Source organism: Trichomycterus rosablanca, chromosome 5, assembly GCF_030014385.1.
Source record: "Trichomycterus rosablanca isolate fTriRos1 chromosome 5, fTriRos1.hap1, whole genome shotgun sequence".
Taxonomy (NCBI): Eukaryota; Metazoa; Chordata; class Actinopteri; order Siluriformes; family Trichomycteridae; genus Trichomycterus; species Trichomycterus rosablanca.
In genome coordinates this window covers 22,087,395-22,105,811 of record NC_085992.1, presented here as the reverse complement: position 1 = coordinate 22,105,811, position 18,417 = coordinate 22,087,395, and the positions used below count along the sequence as shown (strand labels likewise).

General features: G+C 38.3%; 2 protein-coding genes across 4 annotated transcripts in view; one reads left to right on the top strand and one right to left on the bottom strand.

Annotated features, from left to right (window-relative positions):
* The first annotated feature begins 212 nt into the window (after positions 1-212).
* Positions 213-8,373, top strand: LOC134314391 (zinc transporter ZIP9). Its single transcript, XM_062994975.1, has 7 exons — positions 213-429; positions 968-1,073; positions 1,886-2,053; positions 2,605-2,673; positions 4,128-4,213; positions 6,650-6,784; positions 6,978-8,373. The coding sequence occupies exons 1-7, from the start codon at positions 334-336 to the stop codon at positions 7,233-7,235; spliced, it is 918 nt and encodes a 305-aa protein (XP_062851045.1). The 5' UTR covers positions 213-333; the 3' UTR covers positions 7,236-8,373.
* Positions 8,374-12,706: 4,333 nt separating this feature from the next.
* The window catches only part of slc29a1a (solute carrier family 29 member 1a), a 119,160-nt gene continuing 113,449 nt past the window's right edge, over positions 12,707-18,417 (bottom strand). For all 3 annotated transcript variants that reach the window (XM_062995858.1, XM_062995859.1, XM_062995860.1), the window contains one exon: positions 12,707-13,481. In XM_062995858.1, the coding sequence (XP_062851928.1) occupies positions 13,370-13,481 (112 nt within the window). In that variant the 3' untranslated portion in view covers positions 12,707-13,369. The remainder of the gene's footprint in view (positions 13,482-18,417) is intronic.

Here is an 18,417-nt window from a genome sequence, read left to right as displayed (position 1 = left end):
TGAAGTCTTGTGATTACTTGTGTGATTTGCCTCTTTTGTATTTACTGAGTCAGTCGTGTAGTTCTAAACTTCACCAGTAGGTGGTGTTTTTTCACTAGTCAAATGTTGAAGTAATGGCTGTTTGACCAACATTGCGACGTGGAAAGTTTTTAAACTGCTTTTCATGTGTTCATCACGAGGTCATATTTTCCACAATTTCCTCCTGAATTGTCTGTATGTTTAATTCTAAATGTTGTTTACATACAGGCTTTGCTAAATCAATTCCAAAAGAGTCGCGACGTTTAAAATATTTAGTATTGATTGGTTTTATGTACTGTAAAAAGAAGAGGAAAGATGGACGGAGCTGTGACTGTTATTTTAATCTCAGTCGCAATGTTTATAGGATGTTTCCTGCTCGGGCTCATTCCATTACTGATCAGCTTTTCCCAGGTAAGAATATAATAATGCTCGCTTTTCTGTTTCATAAAGCAGTACGCACTGGTTATTATCAGCTTTGAGACTACCTACATGACGAATGCGCATACTAACGCATTACCTAGTAGATATCCTAATCGGTATAATTTGCATACTATTTATTACAGTAGTACAGTGCAATACAAACGAAACGATGCCAGAAAGAAGAGTGGAATTACTAACAAAATGAAAATGTTATTTGACAAACTTGTGTGTAGCAAATGACTTTGACAGTTAATGAGGACCAAAGGTCAGTCACGTAGCTCTTATTTACACATTTTCTCCACATCTTTCAGGTTGTCTTCTTATTCGCCACTGTAAACCAAGGATAACCAACAAACTAGTTAAAAATGGTCGACTACACCAAAACCTCTTGTTTATTAATGCAGTAGTCATAGTGTGTAATTTCCTTGTGTGTTTGTTCTCTGCCCAAACAACATTTGAATGTCATTGTAGACTAGAACTGTATTAATATTTCAGAAGTAAAGTAAAATACTGATCCCCTCCTTAACAGCAAAAACTGCAGTATGTGGCTGTACTGGGGGCGGGGCTTCTGTGTGGCACCGCTCTAGCTATTATCATTCCAGAGGGGGTGGAGCTTCTGCAGGACTCATCCAGAGGTAAGATCATCAATACCAACAACTTCTAAACTTCTAAAAAGAATCCGGGGTTGGAACATTTCACAATAAACAGATGAATTAGTGACAGGGGAGGGTATATTATGGGTATAAAAGGAGGATCCACCTGCTCAAGCAAAGATAAATTATGGCTCACCACTTTTGTTGAAATCTTTCACCATTTCCAGGCATAACATTATGACCACTGACAGGTGAAATGAACACTGATTATCTCTTCATCACATCACCTGTTAGTGGGTGGGATATATTAGGCAGCAAATGAACATTTTATCCTTAAAGTTGATGTGTTAGAAGCAGAAAAAATGGCCAAGTGTAAGGATTTGAGCGAGTTTGACAAGGGCCAAATTGTTATGGCTAGACAACTGGGTCAGAGGATCTCCAAAACTGCAGCTTTTCTGGGGTGTTCCCGGTCTGCAGTGGTCAGCAACTTGGTCCAAGGAAGGAACAGTGCTAAACCGGCGACAGGGTCATGGGTTACATTGTTTGAGCATTTTTCCTTTTATTCACCCATAGTTTGTAACCTACTTGACCTTTTTGTGTTCCCTGTGTTGCAGTACAACTTGACTAGGGTTATATCATAACCCCACCACTGTACAACAGATTTATTATATTTTTATTATTTACCTACTTTCTTGTCTTTTAAGGAATGTACTGTCATTTTATCACCAGTTATAGCACCAGTTACTTCTGTTCAAACTCTGTTCTATTTATTATTAAACATTCTGTAAGTAATTCATCATTACAGTTAAGTATGTTTGTGTCTGATGTTAAGTTCTTTTTTTCTGCTTATTCAGATTGTTCTGTTGAAGCAGCAAAACCAACCTTACAAGGTGTAAATTCTACTGTTGAGCCATTTACTGAGAAACGCTGTCGTCATAATGTCTTCATCGGAGCATCACTGGTCCTGGGGTTCACTCTAATGTTTATGGTTGACCAGATTGCTGAATACTATTCTTCAAATGGTAAACAGCATGTTAACTGATTATTTTAGTTAGAAAGTTACTGTACAATATATACAAGTTCTGATTTTCCAAGATGTTAATGGATGTGAATCACACTTTAATACTATAGGGCCCAGACATAAGACATCGGAAGATAAATATTAAACTTTTTAGTGTCTTTTCAGATGAATTAGAATTCTTATAAACTGCATTTAGGAAACAAAGCTTGATTACATAACCCATTTAATCTTTAATTAATTTCCACCACTATGACTGCATCTGAAACCTCATACAACTGGGCTACACAGGTGCATTACTAATGGTATTGCTGGTATTTTGACATGATATATATTATATAGTAAGGAATCTGGAACACAGTCATTTGTTTAACAGGCTAAAAAGTTGATTGCACTGGTCTTGGGTAAATAAGTGTGATTTCAGTAAAGTAGGTCACATCCTTGAATAAATGTTTTTATTTCATTGCCTGTTTTACTAAAAGGACTTTAGAAGTATATAACAGCAGCTGCAGTATTCCTGATCCTATTGTCACTTATTCCTGTCTCTGTGTGCAGTCTCACGAGCTAGTATTTACACTGGCAGCAGTACCACAGCAACTCTGGGTCTCCTCATTCATGCTGCAGGTATAGTCAACAACATTTATGCCTGTTTTATAGACCCCATTTCCAGAAATTTGGGGCTTTCTGTAAAACCCAGTAAATAAGTAGTTGTGATTTGTTAGTTTTGTTGAATTTTTATTTTACTGACAAAAGTAGAAAGAAAAGATTTCCAATGTTTCGACTGATCAGCTTCATTATATTTTGTAAACATAAAGACATTTAGAACTGATGCCTGCATAAGACTCCAAAAAAGTTGGGACAAGGACATTTTTATCCGTGTTCCATCACCTTTCCTAATAATGCTTTTTAATGGTTTGGGAACTGAGGACACTAATTGCTTCAGTTTTGGCTTTCTCTTTGCATAATAGAGTTGCAGTTCTTGATGCAGAGGTAGATGGTTTTCTGAAGTATTCCCAAGCCCATGTGGCTATATTTATCACAGTAACATGACATTTTCTCATGCAATGTCATCTCAAGGTTCAACCGCACATTCAACAGTGGTTTATGGCTGTGCCCAACACAGACTGAGATATCGCTAGATTCCCTGAATTTTTTTGCCAATATTATAAAAAGTAGATGGTGAAAGACTCATCACAAGACTGAAACCACGGTTGCATTGTGCAATGAGGGTGTGTCTCAGTAGCAGAAACAGGGAGACTGGTTGGAACCGAGGGGCAGATAAATGCAGCCAAATACAGTTCACAGGTGTTAGCTATTCCGTCTAACTGAGCTAGAGAGAATCTGGCATGAGAAAAGGCATAAACATCCCAAATCCAGGTGTGCAAAGCTTGATGAGGCTTATCTAAGAAGACTTACAGCTGAATTGTAGGGGTGTTAATAATTAATCATAATTATGGGTGTAGATTGTAGATGTGTAAATTGATGGGTAAAATGACAATTATATCTATTCAAAATTAAATCCATAGTACGTACAATAAATTGTGCACAAAGTCAAGAGGTTATGGTTCATGTGGAGTCCTACCTTAAAAATATAATTAAGACGTGATACTTTTATTTTTTTTGTAGTTGTTCCTAATAACTAGGCTTATATGAAGGATCTTTAAAAAGTTTCAGCACTTTTATATTTTGGTTGGAAACGGTGAGGGTGCAAGGAGTAGTAATTGGTCGTGTCTGAGAGACTAAGAGAGAGGTTATAGTCTAGATTTAGCACCAATTGATTTCCACTTTTTTGGACCGTTTAAAGAAGCTCTAAGGGGAAGAAGATTTTTATGTGGTAATGATGTGAACGCTGTGGTGCATCAGTGGATCATTGCTCAACCAAAAACATGTTTTGCTGATGGCATTGACGCTGTGAAAATGTATCGCAAAGTAATTTTTTTTTTAATTCTTAATGAATAGAGTTAAAAAAAAGTGTGGAAACTATTTGAAGAACCCTCGTAGATTAGTGTTCCTTTTAAATAAATGTTTTTTGTATTGGTTTTCTGTGGCTTATCTGCTGAATATCTGTGTGTCTGTAGCTGACGGCATGGCTCTAGGTGCAGCTGTGGCTTCATCTCATGTGTCAGTTCAGGTTATTGTGTTCTTCGCTGTGATTTTACACAAGGTATGGATTTCTTAATATATATTTGTAATGTATTAGTCAAAATACCCACAAAAAGGTTTAACCTAAAGTTCATCTTTTATTTTGTTCAAATAAAAGAGGCAAATTTATATTATGCAGTCCCTGTTATTTTGACCTTGAAGTACCAGTGTTAGATATTACTAGTTCTTTGTAAATACTGTCCCCTCCACAATTATTGGTACCCCTGGTGAGTAATCAGAAGGCTTCAGATTCAAACCCCACCACTGCCAAATTGCTACTATTGTTGGGAATTAAACACAATAATTACAAGAATAAGGTTGCTGATCTGTTTGTGGTCTCCATTGTCTGATTCTCCTATTAATAATGCACCATACATTTTCAATAACAGACAGGTCTGGACTGCAGGCAGACCAGTCATGCACAAACACTCTGGGTCTATGAAGTCGTTTGGTTGTATTGCATGCTGAATGAGACTTGGCATAGTCTTGCTAAAATTACCATGGACTTACCGGGAAAAGACGTCACCTTGATGGCAGCATTTGTCTCTCTAATATACACATTTGCATATAGACATATGCAAGTAAAGAAATACATATGTATATACGTATAAGACTGCTGGTTCAAACCTCACCACTGCCAAATTGCCACTGTTGGGCCTTTAACCGTGCATTATGTTCAGTCCCCAATGTAAATCACTTTGGATAAAATGCCAATAATATATACAGTGTATCACAAAAGTGAGTACACCCCTCACATTTCTGCAAATATTTTATTATATCTTTTCATGGGACAACACTATAGAAATAAAACTTGGATATAACTTAGAGTAGTCAGTGTACAACTTGTATAGCAGTGTAGATTTACTGTCTTCTGAAAATAACTCAACACACAGCCATTAATGTCTAAATGGCTGGCAACATAAGTGAGTACACCCCACAGTGAACATGTCTAAATTGTGCCCAAAGTGTCAATATTTTGTGTGACCACCATTATTATCCAGCACTGCCTTAACCCTCCTGGGCATGGAATTCACCAGAGCTGCACAGGTTGCTACTGGAATCCTCTTCCACTCCTCCATGATGACATCACGGAGCTGGTGGATGTTAGACACCTGGAACTCCTCCACCTTCCACTTGAGGATGCGCCACAGGTGCTCAATTGGGTTTAGTCCATCACCTTCACCTTCAGCTTCCTCAGCAAGGCAGTTGTCATCTTGGAGGTTGTGTTTGGGGTCGTTATCCTGTTGGAAAACTGCCATGAGGCCCAGTTTTCGAAGGGAGGGGATCATGCTCTGTTTCAGAATGTCACAGTACATGTTGGAATTCATGTTTCCCTCAATGAACTGCAGCTCCCCAGTGCCAGCAACACTCATGCAGCCCAAGACCATGATGCTACCACCACCATGCTTGACTGTAGGCAAGATACAGTTGTCTTGGTACTTCTCACCAGGGCGCCGCCACACATGCTGGACACCATCTGAGCCAAACAAGTTTATCTTGGTCTCGTCAGACCACAGGGCATTCCAGTAATCCATGTTCTTGGACTGCTTGTCTTCAGCAAACTGTTTGCGGGCTTTCTTGTGCGTCAGCTTCCTTCTGGGATGACGACCATGCAGACCGAGTTGATGCAGTGTGCAACGTATGGTCTGAGCACTGACAGGCTGACCTCCCACGTCTTCAACCTCTGCAGCAATGCTGGCAGCACTCATGTGTCTATTTTTTAAAGCCAACCTCTGGATATGACGCCGAACACGTGGACTCAACTTCTTTGGTCGACCCTGGCGAAGCCTGTTCCGAGTGGAACCTGTCCTGGAAAACCGCTGTATGACCTTGGCCACCATGCTGTAGCTCAGTTTCAGGGTGTTAGCAATCTTCTAATAGCCCAGGCCATCTTTGTGGAGAGCAACAATTCTATTTCTCACATCCTCAGAGAGTTCTTTGCCATGAGGTGCCATGTTGAATATCCAGTGGCCAGTATGAGAGAATTGTACCCAAAACACCAAATTTAACAGCCCTGCTCCCCATTTACACCTGGGACCTTGACACATGACACCAGGGAGGGACAACGACACATTTGGGCACAATTTGGACATGTTCACTGTGGGGTGTACTCACTTATGTTGCCAGCTATTTAGACATTAATGGCTGTGTGTTGAGTTATTTTCAGAAGACAGTAAATCTACACTGCTATACAAGCTGTACACTGACTACTCTAAGTTATATCCAAGTTTCATGTCTATAGTGTTGTCCCATGAAAAGATATAATGAAATATTTGCAGAAATGTGAGGGGTGTACTCACTTTTGTGATACACTGTATATATAGACTAAGGATCATTAGGATAAACAAATGTAATGTAGATTGTGATATTTATTGTTTAAAAAACAAACCTATTTTCCGGATGTGTCTTACCTTTAAACCAAGTGAATGTCTAATTAAAATTTTTTCTGTGTCCCAAGGCTCCAGCTGCGTTTGGCCTGGTTGCATTCCTCATGCATGCAGGTTTGGAGAAGAGCACAATTCAGAAGCATTTGCTGGCTTTCTCAGCTGCAGCACCACTGATGGCTATCAGCACCTATTTTATCTTAAGCTTGGTAAGAGATTGCATTCAAAATCTGCAGCTTAGTTGTTTTGTCTAGTCCATGTCTAGTCCATTATTACATATTGTAACAGTATGCATGTCCTTTATGCACGTTGGTTCTACTGATGCCATGTTTGGAACGGCCTTTATTTGAATAATAGCTGCAATAATTTTTTGTATTGTCTTTTTATGCAATGTCCATGAAGACTGGTGGATCGTCACAGTATCGCCTTAGTGCAACAGGAATCGGCATGTTGGTCTCAGCTGGAACTTTCCTGTATGTGGCAACAGTACATGTGCTGCCCGAAATCACCAACAGAGGGCAGCAGCGGTCCACTCACAGTCACAATTACACAGCGACTGGATCCTATCAGCATGGTGGAATGGGAGTAATGGAAAGCCTTGCTCTCATTACAGGAGCTGGACTTCCTGTACTCTTGGCTCTTGGTCTTCCTGATGACTGAACTCTTATATTGCCAAACCGGTCTAAAAATACATATATTATTATTAAATATTTTTATTATTATTTTCTGTTATTATTTTTAATGTTATGTTTTACTATTCCCTGTAACAGCTTACATAAACCATTTCCAGAAATGTTGGGACGTTTTGTAAAATGTAAAAAAAAGAATGTGATTTGTTAATTCCCTTGAGTCTTTTGTAAATATAAACATATTTAGAGTTTGTTGCCTGCAACACACTTAAAAGGGACAGTTTTAGCCCTGTGTTTCATCACTTCTCCTATTAATGAGACTTTTGGGAATTAAAGGCACTAATTACAAGATTTCAGCTGCTCAGCAGTTCATGGTTGCCATTGTTAGATTTTCCCATTCATAATAATTAATTATGAATGAATATATGAATCAGTAATTCATAATAATTCATTTTTATATGAGCAAACACTCTGTGCCTGAGTCACATGGTTCGCCTGCAAATTGAGGCTTGGCATTGTCTTGTTGACATTACCAAGGACTATTAATCTATATATATGGTCACACCAGAATACAATGGATGCAAGGCAGGAATACCCTGGTCAGCATGCCTGCCCATCGAAGGGCTTTGTGTATGAAATCAGGAATTACATTTCAGATTTATGGGCAAGTCCAAAACCTTATCATAAAAAGTGTTTTCTTTTTAAATCATCTTGGTTTAGTCCCAGCCACCAGTATTTGTGCATTATCTTTTTGTTATATTTTGAGACCATGCATATATTTGTATTTATTTTCATTTTCTTATGGAACGATAATATGCCCTCCAAAAAATGTTAAAACACTCTCAACCAGCTTCAGTCAGTTTTCATATCATTCATATCTTCGTATCAGTGTAAGATATGGTGTTTTCCTGTTCCCTGCCTGAAAACTTTTTGCTGAATAGTAGGAGGGTGACAGGTCACATGGCTAATCACGAGATTAGAACAAGAACTAACCTCTGAATTGAAAGGAGAATACTCACATCTTTCTTTCTGCATAGCTTAGTACTGTTAAATACCATTAATCACACATTTGGTTGCACAGAAGGTTATCGATTTTAAAAAGGTAAAAATGTTGGCTCCACAGCTGGTGGCCCTGGGTCTTAAATAAAAAGTTGCTATGCAAACCGCAATGTTAGTCCTTATAGTTGTGTTTGTGTTTTCAAATTTTAGCTAGAAAATCATTGAAATATAATTAAAAAAATTTAAACTTAAATGCTTGTATAAATTCTATAGCATGCTGTGAATGACTCCCAGGACAGGATGCTGGTTAAAGGAAGCATAGCACTTCTGATCACTGTCTGTAAGCATTTTTATGTAAGACTTTTATCCGTTGCTCATGTTGTTTTGGAGAAGATTTGGCCAACTCTTCTTTATACCATTTCTTTAGTTTATTGATGTTTAGGGGCTTTTTGTTTTGCACAGCTCTTTTAAAACCCTGTCAGAGCATCTCAGTGTGTTCAAGGTCTGATGTGAATTTGCTGGTGTGCTTGAAATCATTGTCATTTTGCATGACCCAGAACTATTAACTGTGCTTATAGACGTCTGTAGATCTGTTGTTACTGTTTTTTTTATGTATAAGTTAAACTGACTGGCCCTGGACTGAATGGTGGTAATGTGTTAGTATATGTTGTTCTTGTACTAGTTTATCAGGTGCAGCAGTGTTTTTATGATATTTAAACAGTTTAAATGTACTGGCCTTTTTACTAGGAACACATACCCTGTTAGCACTGGTTGTAGATGTAGAATTAGACACTAGAACAATTAGTTTTTTTCCATACCCAAATGTGTGTTTTCTGATCACAGGATGCCGTTGGCTGTATATTTTTAGTTGGAGCACTACTGTGTACCTTGCATTTACATTGTTTAAAAGTCCCAACATCACTGCTGTACCAGATACTACACACACCGTCATGGGAAGAAAAGCTGAGCGATGTAATGATCATATTTCCTGTGTCTGAAGAAATGTACTAACAAAGGAAGCCAAATGGTTTCAGACCCTATTGTTTGCTGCCAGCAGTTTATGGCCAAGTTTCCTAAAACATAGCACAAAGTTTTTTCTGACTGACCTAGCACAGCATCGCAATAAACACACGCTACCATTGAAGAGCTTAACTTTACAATGCTGTTGGCTACCCCCATGTTTTTAGAAGGTAAGGGGAAGTTCACAGGGACATGAGAAAAACTCAACAGTGAATTAGCAGTGTGTTGTGCAAACCTTACAGATATGCAATCACCTACTGCTGTCCAACTGTTGCAATGCAAAGTTATTATGCTTCAGGGCCCCAGCACAGCTCCAGGATAAAGCAGTGGTAAAATGATGAAATTATAAGTGCTAACAAATTCACTTACACATACAGGCAGAGGACACAATCATGGAAACACAAAGGAAACAGACTTTATATCATTCCAATTACAAACACAGTTGCAAAAGTGGATGATCGGATTTCTTTAATATTTAAAAGAAAACTGACAAGTAATGGTAAAAAGCAGTATGATTTGATCATTATTCTTACCATATTTCATGTCACTGGAGTACTATACGAGGAAGCTTAGAAGATATACTTTATTTGTCATATACATATAAAGTTGTACAGTACAATGAAATTCTTTCTTCGCATATCCCAGCTTGTTTGGAAGCTGGTGTTAGAGCGCAGGGTCAGCCATCGTACGGCGCCCCTGGAGCAGACAGGGTTAAGGGCCTTGCTCAAGGACCCAACAGTGGATGCTTAGCAGAGCGTGGATGCTTATCAGAGCCCGGATTTGAACCGCCAACCTTCCGGTTGATAGGCCAAAGCTCTACCCACTAGGCTACCACTGTCCCATAGTAAGTTCTTTTTTTTTAGTACGTTTTTAATCCATTTGCTGGCAACTGTTCAGTTCTATTTTTTAAGAGCATCATATGTTCATTTTTGGCTTAAACCACCAGATCTACAATGCAGAAATCTAAGTATGGACACATGAGTATTTTGCTCTTGAGCACTGTAAGAAGGTGAAAAAAAAACTAAAGACTGTAAATCCCTAAAAGGCTTTGTCTTGTACTGAAATATCTGGCACATGAGCAGAATGTCCCAACAACTCTTGATATTTACAGATATCTAAACACGTATAGAAATCTTATCTTACTGAAAATCTACATCAAGTCCTTTATGGAGTAGAAGGTGTGATAATTCTGTAACTTCTGGCTTTTGTTATGCAGATGTTAAAAGGTAAAATGCTTTCCTGAGCCCCTGTTGAAAAGCTGTTTTTAGTAACAGAATGTACAGTGGTGTTCAAAAAAATAGCAGTCCAACATCATTAACCCGATAAATCACTGTTTTTAGTAGAAGTGATATTTCTACATAGCAAATAATTTACTTGAAAGTGTAGTAGAGTAATGAAAACAAAACAAACCCAACAATTAGGACATGCATGCCACTTATTCTGAGTAATCGAAGCATTGATTGAAAGGGGGTTGTTCAAAATAATAGCAGTGAGTTCAATTGGTGAAGTCATTCATTCTACAGAAGAATGGGTGTCAATTTTGGCCCTTATTTAAGGTAGGAGGGGGGCAAATGTTGCACAGGTTGGTCATAGCGCATTTCCTTATGACATACTGGGTAAAATGGGTTGTTACAGACATTGTTCTGATGAACAGTGTACTTTGATTAAAAAGTTGCTTGTAGAGGGAAAAACATACAGAGAAGTGCAGCAAATTATAGGCTGCTCAGCTAAAATGATCTCAAATGCCTTGAAGTGACGCGTGAAACTACTGTTGGAATGGATCAAAGAATAGCCAAAATGGCAAAGGTTCAGCCAATGATCACATCCAGAAAGAACAAGGAACATCTGAAGTTACCAGTGAGTACAGAAGATGATTAAGTGAAGCCAATTTACCAGCAAGAACTCCTTGCAAAGTCCCGTTGTTAAGAAAAAGGCACGTCGTGAATAGGTTCAAATCTGCCAAGGAACACATTGACTGGTCCAAAGAGAAATGGCTCAACATTTTGTGGACTGATGAAAGCAAAATTGTTCTTTTTGGGTCTAGTGGCCATAGACAGTATGTCAGACGACCCTAGCACTGAATTCAAGCCAAAATGCACTGTGAAGACAGTAAAGCATGGTGGTACAAAATGATGATATGGGGATGTTTACCATGGTGTTACGTCTATTTATCACATACGAGGGATCATTGATCAGTTTAAATATATAAGAATACTTAAAGAGATCATGTTGCCTTATGTCGAAGTACAAATGTCCTTAAAATGGGTGTTTCAACATGACAATAGCCCAAAAGATCTTTTTTACAGACAAACAAGATTGAGGTAATAGAGTGGCCAGCCCAATCCCCTGACTTCAATCTCATAGAGAACTTGTGTTCTGATATCTGAAACACGTTTTTTTTTAAGGCAAAACTTTTTAAGGCAAAAATTGCAGAAGAACTGTGGAATGTAGTCTAATCATCCTGGGCTGGCACCGCCTGTTCAGAGGTGCCAGGAGTTGGTCGACTCTATGCAACACAGATCTCAGAAACAATTTTTATGCCACTAAATATTAGTTCAGTAATTTAGTGAAGTGAAACCTAACATTTTCAGTTTATACATACATTTTTAATGTTTTTTTTTTTAATGTTTTTAAAGAAAAATGCTGGCACTGCTATTTTTTTTTTAACAGCCTAATATTCATTTTTCTTAACTTTCTGTAAAGGATTAACACAAACTGACTAAATTTTGTTAATGTTTTGATTTAGAATTGAAAATGTAGTATTTTCAGTGCATTTGCATTTATGGAAATAAAAGTTATTATATTGATTTTGCGCTTTATTCACTTTTTTTTAAATCACTGCTATTTCTTGAACACCACTGTAGTTCCTGCTCTCTGCATCAAAGCTGTCTTTTTAACACTATTTTAAATTTAGACGCTACAGGAACCCAGAGGCCAAGAATGTATTCCACCTGTCTTCGAACAGTTTGTTATTCCACCCGTAACATAAACATCTTTAACACCGGCTACAGACCGGGCTAGACTATAAACGTGCACAGTCGAGAGTTAGTGAGGGAAGTTAACAAGTTAAAAACATCCTTTGGAGCTTCATGCAAAGTAACTATTTTTCCAAATATATGATCACTTGTGATTAGTTTTTAACTTGGTAGGTAAGGTAATAGCATTTTGATTAGATAATTTTCCTCACACATAGCACATTGTCATCATTTTGAAGTTTACTATTAGTACAAGAGATGTGCAAAATAGCATTTTTCCTCGGTTGATGGGTGATCTAAATGACGACTCGATTATTTGAACTTGAGTACTGTGGTCATACACAAGAATTAGGACTAATAAGGGAAGTATCTTTAAACAAGGCAGATTTTGGGCCATAAAGACACTCTAACTGAACAATTTGAGTCAGGCTAGACTGTGCATCGCTGTGACCTGCGCTTTGGGTGAACAAATAAATAATAGATAAACAACAACAGATTATATCAGAGATTTCAGTTCAGATATTTTTTTAAAATATACTGGCCAAGAGCCACAGAAGCAGCACATGACACTCATTTTCACTACTGGCAAAAACAAACAAGAACTATAAAAACTAAATTGTTAAAATGAACTAGTAATAAAATGAATAATTTTAAAATAACTTGAATAAAAGCTATTGAAGTTGTAATACAATGATGACAAAACTAAGTTACACAATCGATAGAAACACATTTAAAAATACATGTATTTTTTTTTTTTTAAAGTAAACAAAAGTCTATTAAAACAATTAAATACTATCAAAAGGCCATTTGCAGTTATGGGAAAAAAACATGCCATCTGTCACACTGTTCTAGCAGTGTTTACCATAATCCATGTAGAAAACAATGTGTAAAAGTCACTACATAATATATCAGTCAATAAACAAGCAATTCCATTACCAATAATACTAACTGAAAATACACACTTTTGTTCGTAAAACAGCTCTCGAATGATTGATCTATAACTGTGCTACTTTAAAGTAGGTTTTAAAATGCTGGTCTCTTTTTAAACAAAGCAAAATGTCTTTTGGGTTTTATGGCTTTGAAGAAAATATCCAGTTTTTAATGACACTTTCTAGCAGTTTGGCAATGTTTCTTCCCTCCATCGGAAGTTACGCTAAGAAAAAACATGAATCTAGATCATGGCACGGAATCCGAAGGATAGTCCAGCTCCCAGTGCCAGGCCCAGGGACAGGAAAAAAGCCATGATTGCTCCAGCAGTCTCAGCTTCATGCTGGCCCACTTTCCTGCATGACACACAACAGTGATATTACCACACAAAAAGTGGTAACAGTATAAACAATTAATTTGTATTCGTCCCTTAAAACACACACACACACCGGTAAAAGGTTTAGTAAGGCTAATGCTTTATTACCATACACTAAATTTTCAAGAAAGGATGTGGACAATCAGCCACTATACAACTATACAACCTCAAAAGTAACTTCCTTTTAACCACAAAAACATTAGTAAATGATGAGCTTTTCCAATCCATCTCAATAGAATCAATATTAAGGCTTCGTACCTCTGAGTTATATTTTTACACCATACATACCTTTTTTAGTGCCATTTAAAAATTGTCATTGTTTACTGTAGGACTCTTTAAAGCATAAAGCAATAAAATCATAACAGAAAAGGTGTGAGATTAAAATATGCATTGCTGACTGCAAGTTGTGTGATATATACAGTGGGGCCAAAAAGTATTGTCAGCCACTGATTGTGCAAGTTCTCCTACTTAGAAAGATGAGAGAGGTCTGTAATTTTTATCATAGCTACACTTCAACTATGCAATGACAGAGGTCAAACATTTCCTGTAAGTCTTCACCAGGTTTGTACACTGTAGCTGGTATTTTGGCCCATTCCTCCATGCAGATCTCCTCTAGAGCAGTGATGTTTTGGGGCTGTCGCTGGGCAACACAGACTCCACAAATTTTCTATGGGGTTGAGGTCTGGAGACTGGCTAGGCCACTCCAGGACCTTGAAATGCTTTTTACGGAGCCACTCCTTCGTTGCCCGAGAGGTGTGTTTGGGATCATTGTCATGCTGGAAGACCCAGCCACGTTCCATCTTCAATGCTCTCACTGATGGAAGGAGGTTTTGGCTTAAAATCTCACGATACATGGCCCCGTTCATTCTTCCCTTAACACGGATCAGTCGTCCTGTCCCCTTTGCAGAAAAACAGCCCCAAAGCATGATGTTTCCACCCCCATGCTTCACAGTAGGTATGGTGTTCTTGGGTTCTTCTTCTTCCTCCAAACACGACGAGTTGAGTTTTTACCAAAAAGTTCAATTTTTGTTTTATCTGACCACATGATATTCTCCCAATCCTCTTCTGGATCATCCATATGCTCTCTGGCAAACTTCAGATGGGCCTGGACATGTACTGGCTTAAACGGGGACACGCCTGGCACTGCAGGATTTGAGTCCCTCTCGGCGTAGTGTGTTACTGATGGTAGCCTTTGTTACTTTGGTCCCAGCTCTCTGCAGGTCATTCATCAGGTCCCTCAGTGTAGTTCTGGGATTTTTGCTCATCGTTCTCATGATCATTTTGACCCCACGGGATGAGATATTGACCCCAAGGGAGATTATCAATGGTCTTGTATGTCTTCCATTTTCTTACAATTGCTCCCACAGTTGATTTATTCACACCAACCTGCTTGCCTATTGTAGATTCACTCTTCCCAGCCTGGTGCAGGTCTACAATTTTCTTCCTGGTGTCCTTCGACAGCTCTTTGGTCTTGGCCATGGTTGAGTTTGGAGTCTGACTGTTTCAGGCTGTGGACAGGTGTCTTTTATACAGATAACGAGGTCAAACAGGTGCCATTAATACAGGTAACGAATGGAGGACAGAAGAGCTTCTTAAAGAAGAAGTTACAGGTCTGTGAGAGCCAGAAATCTTGCTTGTTTGTGGGTGACCAAATACTTATTTTCCACCATAATTTACAAATAAATTCTTTAAAAATCCTACAATGTGATTTCCTGGATTTTTTTCCCCTCATTTTGTCTCTCATAGTTGAAGTGTACCTATGATGAAAATTACAGACCTCTCTCATCTTTCGAAGTAGGAGAACTTGCACAATCAGTGGCTGACTAAATACTTTTTGGCCCCACTGTACACCGATCAGGCACAACATTAAAACCACCTCCTTGTTTCTACACACGCTGTCCATTTTATCAGCTACACTTACCATATAGAAGCACGTTGTAGTTCTACAATTACTGACTGTAGCCCATTTGTTTCTCTACATACTTTTTTAGCCTGCTTTTTCAATAGTTAGGACCCCCACAGAGTAGGTATTATTTGGGTGGTGGATCATTCTCAGCACTGCAGTGACACTGACATGGTGGTGGTGTGTTAGTGTGTGTTGTGCAGTTATGAGTGGATCAGACACAGTAGCGCTGCTGGAGTTTTTAAATACTGTTTCCACTCACTGTCCACTCTATTAGACACTCCTACCTAGTTGGTCCACCTTGTAGATGTAAAGTCAGAGACGATCACTCATCTATTGCTTGGTCATCTTCTAGACCTTCATCAGTGGTCATAGGATGCTGCCCACAGGGCACTGTTGGCTGGATATGTTTGGTTGGTGGACTATTCTCAGTCCAGCAGTGATAGTGAGGTGTTTAAAAACTCCATCAGCCTTGCTGTGTCTTATCCACTCATACCAGCACAACACACAGTAACACACCACCATGTCAGTGTCACTGCAGTGCTGAGAAAGATCCACCACTCAAATAATACCTATACTCTGTAGTGGTCCTGGGAGAGTCCTGACCATTGAAGAACAGCATGAAAGGGGGTTAACAAAGCATGCAGAAAAACAGATGGACTACAGTCAATTATTGTAGAACTACAAAGTGTAGAACTACAAAGAGGTGGTTTTAATGTTATGGCTGATCAGTGTATATACACAATATACAAGGTAAAAGCATTTTGTTTAAAACAAACTGCATGTGATTTTCTCACACACATAGAACATTGTCATCATTTTGAAGTTTACTATTAGTACAAGAGATGTGCAAAACAGCATTTTTCCTCTGTTGATGGGTTATCTATGACGACTCGATTATTTGTTTTCAGGGAATTCTTGTACACAGCTGAAATAGTTTGACAGGGATGTGTACTGTACTTGCACATTAGCAAAATAAAAAAAAAAATATACTAATCAGACATATTATTGGTCATTATTTTCATTCTACAGTAGAAGAATGACACACTGTATGCAGATACCACTATCATCTCATTCTGCTGAGCAAATAATTTTTCTTGTTTTATAACTTAAGGCTTAAGTGTCCACATACCCGAAAAGCCAATTTAAAACAGTTTAGTCTAGGCTAAATATAAATATATATAAATATAAACAAAACGTTAACAACCTGACTTTACAAAATAATTTTTCAAATAGCAGCTTGTGATAGTTACGGAGCCCCTTAGGGGTCACTAAGGAAAAAAAATATGTGAAGAGCAAAATCCGTACCCTCGGTTTAGTAAATCCGTACCCTCGGTTTAGTAATCCGTACGTACTGTTTATTAAATCCGTACCCTCGGCTTAGTAAATCCGTACCCTCGGTTTAGTAAATCCGTACCCTCGGTTTAGTAATCCGTACGTACAGTTTAGTAAATCCGTACCCTTGGTTTGGTAATCCGTACGTACAGTTTAGTAAATCCGTACCCTCGGTTTAGTAATTTCGTACCCTCGGTTTGGTAATCCGTACCCTTGGTTTGGTAATCCGTACGTATGGTTTAGTAATCCGTACCCTCGGTTTAGTAATCCGTACATACGGTTTAGTAATCCGTACGTACGGTTTAGTAAATCCGTACCCTCGGTTTAGTAAATCCGTACGTACGGTTTAGTAATCCGTACCCTCGGTTTGGTAATCCGTACGTACGGTTTAGAAAATCCGTACCCTCGGTTTAGTAATCCGTACCCTCAGTTTCCTAATCCATACATACGGTTTAGTAAATCCGTACCCTCAGTTTAGTAATCCGTACCCTCGGTTTAATAATCCGTACCCTCGGTTTGGTAATCCGTACCCTCGGTTTGATAATCCGTACATACGGTTTAGTAAATCCGTACCCTCAGTTTAGTAATCCGTACCCTCGGTTTAATAATCCGTACGTACGGTTTAGTAATCCGTACCCTCGGTTTGGTAATCCGTACCCTCGGTTTGATAATCCGTACGTACGGTTTAGTAAATCCGTACCCTCGATTTAGTAATCCGTACCCTCGGTTTAGTAAATCCATACCCTCGGTTTAGTAATCCGTACGTATGGTTTAGTAATCCGTACCCTCGGTTTAGTAATCCGTACCCTCGGTTTAGTAATCCGTACACTCGGTTTAGTAAATCCGCACCCTCGGTTTAGTAAATCCGCACCCTCGGTTTAGTAAATCCACACCCTCGGTTTAGTAAACTGTACCCTCAGTTTAGCAAAACTGTGCCCACGAATTTGTAAATTGTACTCTTAGTTATAAAGGCCGACCGCGGTCACGCTATCTGCGCTAAAAGTTTTACTGTGCGCCTAAACCCCGTTTTACGGTAATACAGTTGCGAAGCATTGAAGAGGATAAAGCATCTCTTTACAGCTTAATGTACTATATATTATATATAATATAATATATATTTTGGCAACAAAAGCACATAACATGGTAAAATTATGCAAATGGATAATTTCAGAATTCCATTAATACATGTGGAATTGTTATAGACCAATTTGAAAGGTCTAATAAAGAAAGCAAAATCAAATTATCAAATCACTCCACTATTTTCTTTAAGACCATTAAGACTTTTATTAATGAAATACATTTCAGACATTTTTAGTGTAGTAATTTGGGGTGATGGGATAGCAAACTTATTAAAAAGTCAAATTGTTATCAAATGCCACCCCCACAATCATAAAGAACACCAGTAATTATCTTGTGATTTTGAGACTATTTTACCTTAGGAATTTAGAATAATAGGATTGCAAACCTACGTAAAGTGTCTTTTTTGAAGTCAAACAAAATAATCAAATCAAATTGTTATCAAATGCCACTCATCAATTCATAAAGAACACTTGTTATTTTAAGACAGTTGTACTGTAGAAATTGGGAGTAATGGGATGGCAAACCTACGTAAAGTGAAATGTACAGTATAAATGTCTGAGCCTCATAAAGTCAGTAAGTAGAAGTAAAAGTATTCTTC

Coding starts and splice junctions, on each gene's coding strand:
- LOC134314391 (XM_062994975.1), top strand. CDS start 334: ATGGACGGAGCTGTGACTGTTATTTTAATCTCAGTCGCAATGTTTATA. Junction 1,074..1,885: donor TCTGCAGGACTCATCCAGAG/GTAAGATCATCA, acceptor CTGCTTATTCAG/ATTGTTCTGTTGAAGCAGCA. Junction 4,214..6,649: donor TCGCTGTGATTTTACACAAG/GTATGGATTTCT, acceptor CTGTGTCCCAAG/GCTCCAGCTGCGTTTGGCCT.